The 12,905-nt window shown below is 49.9% G+C and overlaps 1 protein-coding gene and 1 long non-coding RNA gene across 4 annotated transcripts in view; one reads left to right on the forward strand and one right to left on the reverse strand.

Moving 5' to 3' along the window:
* The window catches only part of MEIS3 (Meis homeobox 3), a 61,172-nt gene extending 60,108 nt beyond the window's left edge, over positions 1-1,064 (reverse strand). Inside the window, exon 1 of one of the 3 annotated variants that reach the window (XM_077336527.1) lies at positions 104-1,064. In XM_077336527.1, coding sequence (XP_077192642.1) covers positions 104-115 — 12 coding nt within the window. In that variant the 5' untranslated portion in view covers positions 116-1,064. The remainder of the gene's footprint in view (positions 1-103) is intronic. The other 2 variants (XM_077336523.1, XM_077336522.1) reach the window with 2 other exon arrangements.
* Positions 1,065-1,154: 90 nt separating this feature from the next.
* Positions 1,155-12,660, forward strand: LOC143837074 (uncharacterized). Its single transcript, XR_013230902.1, has 3 exons — positions 1,155-1,608; positions 3,913-4,888; positions 9,329-12,660. It is a non-coding gene; the product is annotated as an uncharacterized LOC143837074 (long non-coding RNA).
* Positions 12,661-12,905: the final 245 nt, after the last annotated feature.

The following is a 12,905-nucleotide window of genomic DNA, read 5'->3' on the forward strand; positions in this document are numbered from 1 at the left end:
GAGCGCCTCTTTTGTTTTCTTGAGGGCAGCAAAGCGAAGCGAAGCAACTTCCCCGCCCCCCCGCCCGCCCCCCCCCCGACTCCAGGGCCGCCGAGAGACTCACCCGCTGGGCCATGAGACGCCTCGAAGGGTTTCCTCCAGGGTTTTCTTGTCGACCCCCCCCCCCGGCGGGGGAGGCCTGGGCCAGGCAGAGAAATATCAGAGCTTCCCCAAGAAGGAGCCCTTCATTTTAGGGGGGGGGGTCCCCTTTCCCCTCCCCAATAACATACAGAAGGAAAAAGCTTTTTAAAAAATCTGGTGCAAATGGTCCCCCCCCCCGGCCCAAAAGCCGAACCAGGCGGGAGAGGGGCGAGGGATCGCGAGTCAAAAGAAGGCGCCGCCACGAAGAGGGGGGGACCGTCGCCTCCCCCCCCCCCCCGCGCAGGTTGCAGCCCGGATGCCAAGAAGGCGGCGGCCGGGTGCCGGCAGGCGCGATTTTGCGCCGATGTCGAGAGTCTCTGGTTGGGGGTCAAGGCGGGGGGGGGGGGTGGAGTTGCTCGTTGGAAAAGGGGGTCTCTCTCCCTCCCTCCCTCCGTCCTCCGTGTCTGTCCTGCTCTCAAGTAAGCCTTTCTTCTGCTTCTCGGCCGCCGTCGCTGCCCATCAAGACGCCAGGGGTTGGGGTGACTGGTGGTTTTATGGGGGGGGGGGGAGATAGCAACACACCCGCTGCTAGTTTGCAGGGAGGGGGTGGAAAGAGAGCGCGAGAGCGCGCAGGAGTGTGGGGGGCGCGACCCTCAACAACCCCCCTTTCTCCCCAACAGCCCGCCTCTCTCTGTCTGTGTCTCTCTCTCGCTGTCCTTTTCCCGGGCCCCCCTCCCCCTCCTGCCTTTCAGGAGACAGGCGGCGCTCCCCCTTTTGCTATCTTCTCCCCCCCTTTGGAAATGGTCGAGGTGGCAAAGCAAGAGGCCGAGAAATTGGGGGGGGGGGAGGCGAGGCGAAGAAAGAGAGAGAAGGGACAACGGGGAAGGTGGGGGGCTCAGGGGGTGTTCCCAAAAGCGCCCCTTCCCCCGAGCGCCTCCGCCAAAGAGGATTCCAACCCCCCCACCCCCACCCCCCTCCCTCCCTCCCTCCCTCCCTCTACAAACAGCAAACAGAGAGGAGCGCCTCTTGGGTGGGTGGGTGGGGGGGACCAAGATGGGCTTGTCAGTTTCCTCGTCTCCTCCTCTTAAAGCTGCAGCAGATCTGGGGAGGGAGGGGGCACAGGTCGGGAGGGCCCCCTCTCCCACTCGGGAGTCTTAAGTGTGGGGTGGGGTGTGTGGCTGAAATGGGGTGCCGGCCTTTGGGGATGCAGGAGAGGTGGCCGCCTGGCGCTGCCTGTGATGTGGACGGAGGAGGGGGAGGGGGAGGGGGGAGGAAAGGAAAGATGCTCGGCCGGCTCCCAGCCCTGAGCGAGGAGGCACACATCCGGAAGTAGAAGGGTTCCCTTTTTAACTCCTTCTCTGCCAGCCTGATGCCCGCCCTCCGCCCACCGCAGAGAGGTTGGCCGGGGGTCCTTCGGTAGAGGCACGGGTGGCTGGAGGACTGGGCCTACCCATTCCCCCCCCCTCCTCCGGTGCCGGAGCCTCCAAGGTAGGGATGCTCTGGAGGGGGGCTTGGGGCCAGCGGGGTCAGCCTTGGGGTGGGGGGGGGGCTCCCAGGTGGGGGTGGGGGCGGGCAGGACAAAAGCAAGAGTCCAAGGGATACCTTAAGCACCTGTGCCCAAGCGGTGGCAAGGGGAGGACAGGCCCTGCCCTGGCCTAAATAGGGCTGATCCTTAGTGTTCTCCTGGAAAAGAGGGCAGGGACTCCCAACAACTCACACCCTGCCACCCCTTGGGGTTGCCTTGAAGGTGCTCTTCTCTCTGGCTGCTGACAGACTGACACGGCTGCCCATCTTGAAGAAGGGAGCAGGGAGGCCCAAAGCAGAGCCTCCTGCCAGAACATTTGCAGGTCTTGAAGTTGCTCCTGGACTCCTGCTCTTTTCTGCTTCTAGTACAGACTAATAAGGTTACCCATCTTGATCTACCTCCCTGGAAAGCACCACCTTTAGCTGTATACAAGGACAGGTGGACTCCCATTCTAGCTGGAAATGAAGCAGTGAGCGGTAACTCCCAAAAGTTCCTCCCTGGCCGCCAATTTTGCTGATCTTTAAGGCGCTTCTGGACTCTGGTTCTTTTCTCCTGCTACAGAAAAACTGACACAGTTGCCCATCTCAAAGAAGTGAGTGGTGACTCCTAAAAGCTCCTCCCCAGCCACCAATTTTGCTTGTCTTTAAGGTGCTCCTGGACTCTGGCTGTTTTCTACTAAAGGTTCAAGGTTATCCTATCCCCCCCCCCATCTCCTCTCAGGCCTGCACCCAAACTAGGATTCCCTCCTGCAGGAGAAGATACCAGCACCCTTCTCACTCAACACCCTACTCTTTGTGCCAGTGTGTGGAGGGGGTCTTTGATCCAAGATGCTGCCCCCAATCTTAAATGGCACCCTTTCTCCTGCCCTCTTCTTGCCTGTTGGCAGCAGCAATACAGCAGCCAAAGCTCTCTCTGCCAGAGGGAATGGGGAGGGGCACTTTAGCAGGAGCAAAATTCTGGCCCTGTTGCTTTCCAGGAGCCACTGGCTCCAAATTGCACACAGGGGCAATTGTGCTAGTTGAAGCTGGATCAAGGTTGGCAGTTGGCCATCTTCAACTGCCTGGAGCAGCAGGAAAGAGCCGGAGTCTAGGCGCATCTTCAAAAAAATTAGTAGCATAACTCTCTTTCGGGAGTTATGGCTCACTTCGTTGAGATGGGTCCACATTAGGGTTGCCAGCTCTGAGTTGGGAAATACCTGGAGGCTTTGGGGGTGGAGCCAGGAGTGGGTGGGACTTGGGGCAGTGGAGTCTAATGCTATGAAGCCCACCCTTCAAAGCAGCCATTTTCTTCAAGGTAGCTGTTCTCTTTAGTCTGGAGACGAGCTCTAATTCCGGGGATCCCCTGGTCCCACCTGGAGGCTGGCATCCCTAGCTGGCACGTTAGTCTGTCTGTAGCAGGAGAAAGAACCAGAGTCCGGTAGTACCTTCAAGACTAACAAAATTGGTGGCAGGGTGTGAACTTTTGGGAGTCCCTGTTCACTGCTTCTGTATCTGAAGAATACACTTTGTCCAGGAACAGATATAAAATACAATTCTAGGAGAGCCCCGGTTTCAGTCAATTGTTGCAGAAACAGCCAAGAAAAGAACATTGCGGTGTCTTGAAGAAGCCAGTGGGGACTCAGGAAGCTCTGGTGGGAATTACATTTATTTTTCAATTTACGTTTAGAGATGCCAGTCCCCAGGCAGGACCTGGGGATCCCTTGGTTTTGCAGCACATCTCCCAATGACACAGATCCCTCCAAGTCCCGCCCACTCCTGGCTCCACCCCCAAAGCCTCCAGGTATTTCCCAACCGAGAGCCGGCAACCCTATTTCTGCCATTCTCACTGGGGCTCACAGGTGGATTACATAGAGCAAATTATATTGGGGGTTTTATTGGGGGGTTTAAAATGTTGTAACCCGCCACGAGCCGTAAGGGAGTGGCGGGCAATAAATCGAAAGATAATAATAATAATAATAATAATAATAATAATAATAATAATAATAATAATAATAATAATAATAATAATAGAATCCTACAGTGAGAGACCGTCTAGTCTAACCCCCTGCTCAATGCAGGATAAGCCTAAAACATCCATTATAAGTCTGTCTGAAGACAGCTTGAAGACAGCCAGTGTGTGTGTGGGTATGTGTGTGTTGGGAGGGGGCTCCCCACCTCCTTAGGCAGCTGATTCTATTCTGAACTACTCGGACTGTGAAAATGTTTTCTCTGATATCTAGCCGGTATTGTCCTGCATGTTGTCATTGTCCTCTCTTCTGCTGCCCACAGGAACCTTTCCCTGCCCTCCTCCCAGGGACAACCTTTCTGATCCTTCAAGAGAGCCATCCTGTCCCCTCTCCATCTCCTCTTCCCCAAGCTGAACAATCCCAACTCCCTCAGCCATTCCTTGTAGGGCTTGGCCCCCAATCCATAAAATCAACAGGACATGGGGACCTTGGATAAACAATCAAGTAGGCTTGGGGTTGTAGAACTATAACAACAGAAGTGAAGCAGGGGCATCCGGCGCCATCAAGTGGGTCCAGACTTAGGCTCGTGCGTGAACAGATGCACTCGGGTTTTGCAGATGGCTTCCTCAACCAAAGTCACGATTGAGAATGAGAACATTCAATGTATTGATGATTTCATCTGCAGCCGTGAAATCACACAGCAAATAACACTGGGCCGGAACGCAATGTTAAGCATGAACCGGATATGGAAAAATAGAGATATCAGTCTTAATACAAAGTGCCGGCTGGTCAATGCCATTGTCTTCCCCATAACAAGCTACGGATGTGAAAGCTGGACCCTGAAGAAGAAAGACAGGAGGAAAATAGATGCTTTCGAATTATGGTGTTGGGGACGAATGCAGCGAATTCCATGGACAGCCAAAGTTACCAACAAGATAGTTTTAAAGAGGAGCAAACCAACCATGTCATTAGAAGGCAAGATATTACTTACTTACTTTGGACACATCATGCGACCAAACTTGTTGGAGAAATCATTAAAGCTCGGCATGATCTGCAACAAAAGGAAATGTGGTCGCCAAAGGATCCGCTGGCTCGACATGATCAAAACCGACACAGGGATGACCACGAACCAACTGAAGGAGGCAGTCATTGACAGAAACGTATGGCAAAAACTTTCCTATAGAATCACTGAATGGATAACATCATCATCATCCTCGATCAGGGCAATCCAGGCCACCTTGGACATCCTTCCCTTTCCCTGCTGCTTGGCACTTTTCTCAGCATGGGTACCTATTTTGGTGAGTCTTATCTTCTCATTGCATGTGACCAGAGGACCATAGTTTCAGCGGAGTCATTTTAGCAAAACACATGAAATCACACTTTCTAAACCAGGGTTTCTTTTCAGCCCCGGAAGGGCTTCCCGAATGGGTAGGAGTTAGTTCATTTTAAATATATCCTTAAAGGGAAAGGTATCCCCTGTGCAAGCACCAGGTCATGTCTGACCCTTGGGGTGATGCCCTTTAGCGTTTTCATGGCAGACTCAATACGGGGTGGTTTGCCAGTGCCTTCCCCAGTCATTACCGTTTACCTCCCAGCGAGCTGGGTACTCATTTTACCGACCTCGGGAGGATGGAAGGCTGAGTCAACCTTGAGCCGGCTGCTGGGATCGAACTCCCAGCCTCATGGGTAGAGCTTTCAGACTGCATATCTGCTGCATTACCACTCTGCGCCACAAGAGGTTCTTAATATATCCTTAAAAGGTGTTAAATATTTTCAGGTGATATGACCATATATGGTTATGACAACACTCCACCCATTCCCACAATGGCCAGTGATGGGCCTGGAGAGGGTGGGGAGGGCCCCAAGTGAGCATGTCCACAGTTCTGCTTCCCAACCATCTTCTGCACCTCTTCTGGGGTTTCTCATAGTCTGAAGAATGTTTCAGGGGTTTCTCAATGGAAAAAATGTTCAGAAAATCTGCACTAAAGGTAAAGTTATCCCCTGTGCAAGCACTGCGTCGTGTCTGACCCTTGGGGTGAGGCCCTCTAGCGTTTTCATGGCAGACTCAATACGGAGTGGTTTGCCAGTGCCTTCCCCAGTCATTACCGTTTACCCCCCAGCAAGCTGGGTACTCATTTTACCGACCTCGGAAGGATGGAAGGCTGAGTCAACCTTGAGCCGGCTGCTGGGATCGAACTCCCAGCCTCATGAGCAGAGCTTTCAGACTGCATATCTGCTGCCTTACCACTCTGCGCCACAAGAGGCTCTAGCACTGGGTCATGTCTGCACTATATGAAGCCAAATTGTATAGTGAGGTTCAAAATTACAGCAGACTATCTGAACAACATTTGAGTCCAGTGGCACCTTGAAGACCAACCAAGTTTTGTCCTGGCTATGAGTTCTGGCTCCACTAGTTGACTTCTTGATGGCCCCTGGTTTTGCCCACATGCGACCCAGAGTGCTGGAGAGGATGAGCCACTGACCGTATCCACCAGGGATTCACCTATGTTCTTATGTGGATGCATTGGAGGTCCATCAGTGGCTTTAAGCCACAACATATAGATGGGAGACACTGTCTAGGTCAGTGATGATCTGTATTCTTGGTGCTTGGGGGGTCACAGTGAAAGCGCTTTTGGAGTTCTGGCCCCTCTGGTGGACCTCCAGATGATCCCTGGGTTTTGGCCAGTGTGTGACACAGTGTGTTGGACTGGAGGGGCCACTGGCCTGATCCAACATGGCTTCTGTTATGTTCCTTTGCCTCTCAAATTGTGGTTCTGTGGCAGCTCTCTCTCCTGTACATACTCATATTAAGAAACACAATAAAACAATTTGCTATAAAATCAAGAGGGCTACTGACAAACAATGAAATTAAAATCAACAGTAAAAGACAGCAGGCATTTTTTTTCAAGTCATATAATATCATTAAAGTAACAGGAGGGTGAGGGATGGGGGGAAATGCTATTGTAATAATAATTATTTATTTATGGATAACATCTGTATTCTGCCTTTCCGTGGTGGCCCAGGGCAAATCATGTGAATTCTAAAATACAATATTAAATATACAAAAATGTTAAACAGATCCAAACATAAGATTTAAAATCATATTTTCCTTTTCCTGAGGGAAATGAAATTGGGGGCATATGATAGAGGAGTAGGAGAAGAGTTGGTTCTTAGATGCCACTTTTCACTGCCCGAAGGAATCTCCAAGTAGCTTCCAGTTGCCTTCCCTTCCTCTCCCCACAACAGAACAAATTTAGAGTCCAGTGGCACCTTTAAGACCAACACATTTTTATTCCAGGTATGAGCCTTTGTGTGCATGCATACTTAATGAAAGTCATACCCTGAATAAAACTGTGTTGGTCTTAAAGGTGCCACTGGACTCTAAATTTGTTCTGCTGCTTCAGACCAACATGGCTACTCACTTGAATATATCTCTCCACAACCCTGTGAGGTAGGTGAGACTGAGGAGAGCTCTGACAGGATGGCTCAGTGAGAAAAGCTGTAAGAAAACTGAGGTCACCCAGTTGGCTGCACACAGGAACCACCAGATTAGAAACTGCTGCTCTTAATCACTCCACCCTGCTGGCTTTCTTTGGAGGATTGATTGAGTGGATGTATTTAGGCAGGTAACTACCTTGATGGATCAGGGGAATGCTGTAGACAAAGTTTATCTGGATTTCAGTAAAGCTTTTGATAAAGTTCCACATGATATTCTTATTGACAAGCTGGTAAAATGCGGTATAGATCCTAATTCTGTCAGGTGGATCAATAACTGGTTAACAGATCGTATCCAAAAGGTACTTGTAAATGTTTCAGCATCCTGTAGTAGAAGAGTGACAAGTGGAGTGCCCCAGGGATTTGTCCTGGGGCCTGTGTTGTTCAACATATTTATAAATGATTTGGATGAGGGATTAGAAAGGGATACTTATTAAATTTGCAGGTAATACTAAACTGGGAGGGGTAGCAAACACAACAGAAGACAGAATCAGAATACAGGATGATCTTGATAGGCTCGAGAAGTGGGCTAAACTGAATAAAATGTTCAATAGGGACAAATGTAAAGTTCTGCATTTAGGTAGGATGGGGGAGACTTGTCTTGGCAGTAGCATATGCGAAAAGGATCTAGGAGTCTTCGTAGACCATACATTGAACATGAGTCAGCAGTGTGACTCAGTGGCTAAAAAGGCAAATGGGATTTTGGGCTGTATCAAACAGAGTATTGTGTCCAGATTACGGGAGGTGACGGTACCACTTTACTCTGTTCTGGTTCGGCCTCACTTGGAGTACTGTGTTCAGTGGAGGGCACCCCAATTGAAGAGAGATGTTGACAAACTGGTACGTGTCCAGAGGAGGGCAGCAAAGATGGTGAGGGGTTTGGAGACCAAGACATACGAAGAAAGGCTGGAGGAGCTTGGTCTATTTAGCCTGTAGAGGAGACGACTGAGAGGAGATTTGATAACTATCTTCAAGTGTTTAAAAGGCTGCCATGAAGAGGATGGAGCACAGTTGTTCTCTCTTGCCCTGGAGGGACATGCGTTTGTCTTGGTGTACAATCTAGGAGAGAATTAAATGCTTTTCAGCCTACTGAGTGAACAGAGGTACATCTCCGTAACTCTGCATTGATAACGTATTTCATCAAATTAATGTTTTTATCAATATGTAACAAGACCAACGATCAAAGCACAGAAAGGAGCTTCCAGCCTAAATGTGTCATGTCACCATTTCTTTTTTTAAAATAATCTCTCCTTTACATACAGTGATCTAATATGTTAACTACTAGTCCTTAAACCCGCTGTATCTGAAATAATGCAGGTGCTAGGAGACCTCAAAGTCCTCTCCTGTGGCCTCGTAGCCAGCTTCCCGGCTTCACGGGTGGGGAAGGAGCTGGGCCGGAGTGTCTACGACGCCTGGGGCAGGATGCGCTGGCCCAGTTCTTGCCCCGGCCGCGAAGCCCTCTTTGCCCCCCTCCCGGCCCAGCTTCCTGGAGCCTCTGGGCCTACTTTGCCTCTCGGTGGCCAGCACAGGATTGGCCGCCGTGGGGTGAAGGTCGCCTACGTTGGGGCGAAGATGGCCCACTGGTCAGTCCTGGGGCAAGGGGCCAATCGGCAGCCGCACTGTGCGTGGCTGCCGATTGGCGCCGGACTGACAAGCGGAGGGCCCAGTCAGGAGGTGCTTCATGCCTCGCAATTGGGCCCTCTGCTTCTCAGTCTGGGGGCAGGGGCCAATCTTTGCCCCCCCCCATCCCGGACAGCTCCCACCCCTACAGGCCTTACTGTTTTATTTATACCACTCCCGCGGAGCGGTTTAAACATGTAGGATCTCAGGATACTTTGGAGAAAGGCTGGCTCGTATAAGACCCTCACAGGACACTACAATTGCCCTTCTGGACCAGGGCCTGCTTTAGAAACATAAGAGACTCAAAGAATTTTATCTGGCCTTCTCATCCATGAAATTCGTGTCTTACATAGTAAAGGAGCCAAATGGCCAATGAAGGCTCTGGAGGGGGTGGGAAGGGGAGGGGCCCGGCTGGGTGTGTACACATTTATGCTTCCCAGCCTTATTCTGCACCACCTTGCTAGTTCTGGGGTTTCTTGAAGCCTGAAGCCTGTGATCTGGAGGGAGAAGTTAAGACAGTTAGCCAGTTTTCTTTGTCAAAAAGCAACCTCCAAAAATGGAGAAATTGGAACATAGGCCTTTGAACAGGAAAAATCTTTCTCTTTCTTCCTGCTCTTTTCCAGCCTCCGTTCCTAAGGTGGAGAAGAGAAAGAGAACCCTTGGCAACGCCAAATTGTCCACAGCTTGACAGGCCACTTGCTCTAGCTGAGTCGCTTCAGACCTGGAAGGGCCACCACAGAGAACAGAAACTGGCCCCTCAGGCCACGGGTCAGACTCCCTGGGAACGGCTGGGCAGACATCCACACCAGGAGGGTCCTGTGCTCCATCTCTGCATCAATGCCCTCCCTCGTCACTTGTGAACTGGCCACACTGAAAGCAACAGGTCCAATTTGAACTCAGGAGATGGAACACACGCACGCTCTCCAATGTTGCTTATGTGCGTGCATGCACACATCATCTTTCATCTGTATTTGTTCTCTTTGCATCCTCTCATTCTCATCCATGCTGCTATGCAATACCCTCTTGTACACACAATTCACCTCACCCAAACCTCTTACTCCATATCTCATTGTTGTTGGGATCCCAGGTGCCTTTTCCATTCCCTTCAAATGGCACAGTGCCAAAAATATATTCTTAGTACAAAACACAGGGGCAAAGAGAAATGTTTGATAGCCAGCAGACGTTGTTTGAATACAGGAAGGAGCAGGCTGACTCATAGGGGTGGCCAAACCGTGGCTTTCCAGATGTTTGTGGACTACAGTTCCCATGAGCCTCTGCCAATTGGCCATGCTGACAGGGGCTTATGGGAATTGTAGTCCACAAACATCTGGAGAGCCACAGTTTGACCACCCTGTCATAGATTATACACAGAGTATTCTAACTCTGTGCAACCACATTAATTTTGAAGGCCCTTTTGGGAAAGGCGTTAAGCCCATTTCCTGCACAAGTGTAGACACTCCCTCCTGAGGAAATGGGGGTGGGGGGGGGGTCCTGACGTTTTGTCCGCTCACCAGGAACTGCAGCCTTCATGGGGAAACTGCAGCCGGGGAGAAAGTAGAATTTTCTAAAAGGGCAGGAATCCCCTGTCTTCGAGTGTGGCTTTTAATTGGCACTGTGTTATGTAACACTTCATTAGGGGGGGAGGGGGAGCAATTGAAGGTAATTTGTCACAAATTGCTCAATTATGTTTCCAGAGTGAAGGCATAAGAAGAGAACACCTGGAGTTCTTTTGGGGGCAATTTTTAAGAGAAAAATATTATTAATCTAGGGAGGGGGAGGAAAGAAACACATGAATTGCAGGGTTGTCACCCTCCATGTGGGGATCTCCCACCATTATAATTGATCTCCGGATGATTGCAATCAGTCCCTGTGGAGAAAAATGGCTGCTTGGGAGGAAGGGCTCTACGACACTGTGGGTGCTCCCTTCTCTCTCCTCCCAAACCCTGTTCTCCCCTGGCTCTCCCCCCCCCCAAAAAAAAAAAACCCTTCAGGTATTTCCTAACCCAGAGCTGGCAACCCTAATTAAACATTGATTTTTAGACAGAAATAGAAACCCAGGCAAAAGGAGAGCTTCTTCACAGGCTGCAAGGGGGGAAACATGATTCCATGTCTGAAGGTTGATTTTTATACCCCATTTTTCACTGCTTGCTTACAATCATCTTCCTTCCTCTCCATACAACAGATACCCTGTGAGGTAGGTGAGGCTGAGGGAGCTCTAAGAGAACTGCTCTGAGATAACAAAAATATATCAGGACTGTGACTAGCCTAAGGTCACCCAGCCAGCTGCCTGTGGAGGAAGGGGGAATCAAACCTGGCTTGCCAGATAAGAAGCCGTCACTCTTAAACACTACACCATGTGGATCTTGTATCCTAAAGTTGAGTTTGGCACACAGAAAATGCGTGAGGAAGGTCACTTTATTCTGATATCCCTGGAACTGTAAATCCAAGAAAAGCTTTACTTAATTAATTTCTATGTGTTTTAAAGCCAGCCAGGAAAAAAAAAAAAACTTCATTACCTTGCAGCTCTCAAACTGAAATAAGTCTGAGTCCAGGGGCACCTTTAAGACCAAGAAAGTTGCATTTTGGGTGTATCTTTTTTTGGGGGTGGGGGGGCTGATGGAAATAGTTCTCATCCTTGTGCAACTCGTACAGGCTTCTTTGAATGCCTTCTACTCCTTCAGCCAAACCAGGGACTGAAGATCTCCAGCAGTTAGAATTCGGAGGCATGAGAAAGGCAGAGAGTTGACACCTTGGTTTCTGGCCTAGGAGGGGCTGCACCCCATGGCTTAATTCAGGAGTGGTCAAACTGTAGCTCTCCATATGTCCCAGGGTCTCATGGGAATTGTAGTCCACGGACATCTGGAGAGCCACAGTTTGGCCACCCCTGGCTTAGAGGGGAAATTACCAGGGAGACCTTTTGTTTAAAGAAGGAAACATTTATAACTCCTAGACTACCTTCTTCTTCCTTGTCTTCTTCCTCCCCCCCTGTGCCAGGCTGCGAGCAAATGCCTTCAAGACTCCCTCCACAAAAATGATTAATGACCCCCCCCTCCACTCTACTCCCTGCTTGCTACATAAGTGTGGAATCCACCCCCCCCCCCGCCATGCCAGCTGTTTGGGATCACATCTGGACTAGAGAAAGAGAGGGAAGGAATTCTGGGGGGGGGCAGTGATGATAAAAGAATCCAGCAAACAGAGCAGAAGGACAGAAGGAAATCCCATTTCGCTTTCTTATTGCCACAGTTTTACATTTGAGAAAAGAGGAAGGACTGCACCAGGTTTCCCACCCACAGGTTCTGAAGATGTCCTCCTCCCCCACTGTTAGACCCCAGTGTTGCAGACTCTCAGATAGGCTGCTCCCAGCCATGAGGGTTCCACTTCGCTATCATCATGGCTGCTAGCTGTTGGTTGGCCTTGGTGCCTCCACAAAGTTGTCTAACCAGTTTTTTTATTTAAAATCTAGCTGATGACCACTGAGTTCCCAAGATTAATTAGATAACGCACCAAAAAGTACTTCCTTTTGTTGAGTGGGCCATCCGTTCCAATATTACTAGGCAGTAAAAAAGAAATTCTTCACTCCATGCCCGTCATAATCATATTATCGTGTTCTCCCTTTAGTCATTTCCCCCCCTCCTAACTGAAGATGCACCCTGTTTTCTTGTTGTTTGTTTTAAAACTGGGATATGTGTAGATGGAGCCTGCTCTCGGGAAAACTTAATCTACTCAAATCCAACTGTTGATGAATCAGGACACAAATTTCCTGTTCGGAAATCAGATCTGCTTTGTCAGGGATCAGTAAATGTTAGGATTTTCTACCTGGGTAGACATTGGAATCTGGAGCCTTTTAATCCCGAGGCTAGAAAAAGCCACCAGGAAGACAGTTCTGTAAGACAGCGGAGAGACTCCTTTAGGGGTGCCTTTATTTCAACCATTTCCAGTTGTCAGCCAAAGCCAGCTCCAGAAGTCACTGGGGGTGGGGGCATCCGAACGGGGGGGGGGGGGGACCATCAAGAAGAATGATGCATTGACAATTCTACAGCCATCCAGCCAGTAAGCAGTGGCTCCTAAATATCTTTTTAAAATTAACCTAATGTCATGATTTGTAATAAAGGAGCACACAAACCAACAGAAACCATATAAAGTGAAAAAGAGGAAACAAAGGGATGCACACACACACAAAGCAGAGAGGATTGGGGTTTC

This window comes from Paroedura picta, chromosome 5 (assembly GCF_049243985.1).
Source record: "Paroedura picta isolate Pp20150507F chromosome 5, Ppicta_v3.0, whole genome shotgun sequence".
NCBI lineage: Eukaryota > Metazoa > Chordata > Lepidosauria > Squamata > Gekkonidae > Paroedura > Paroedura picta.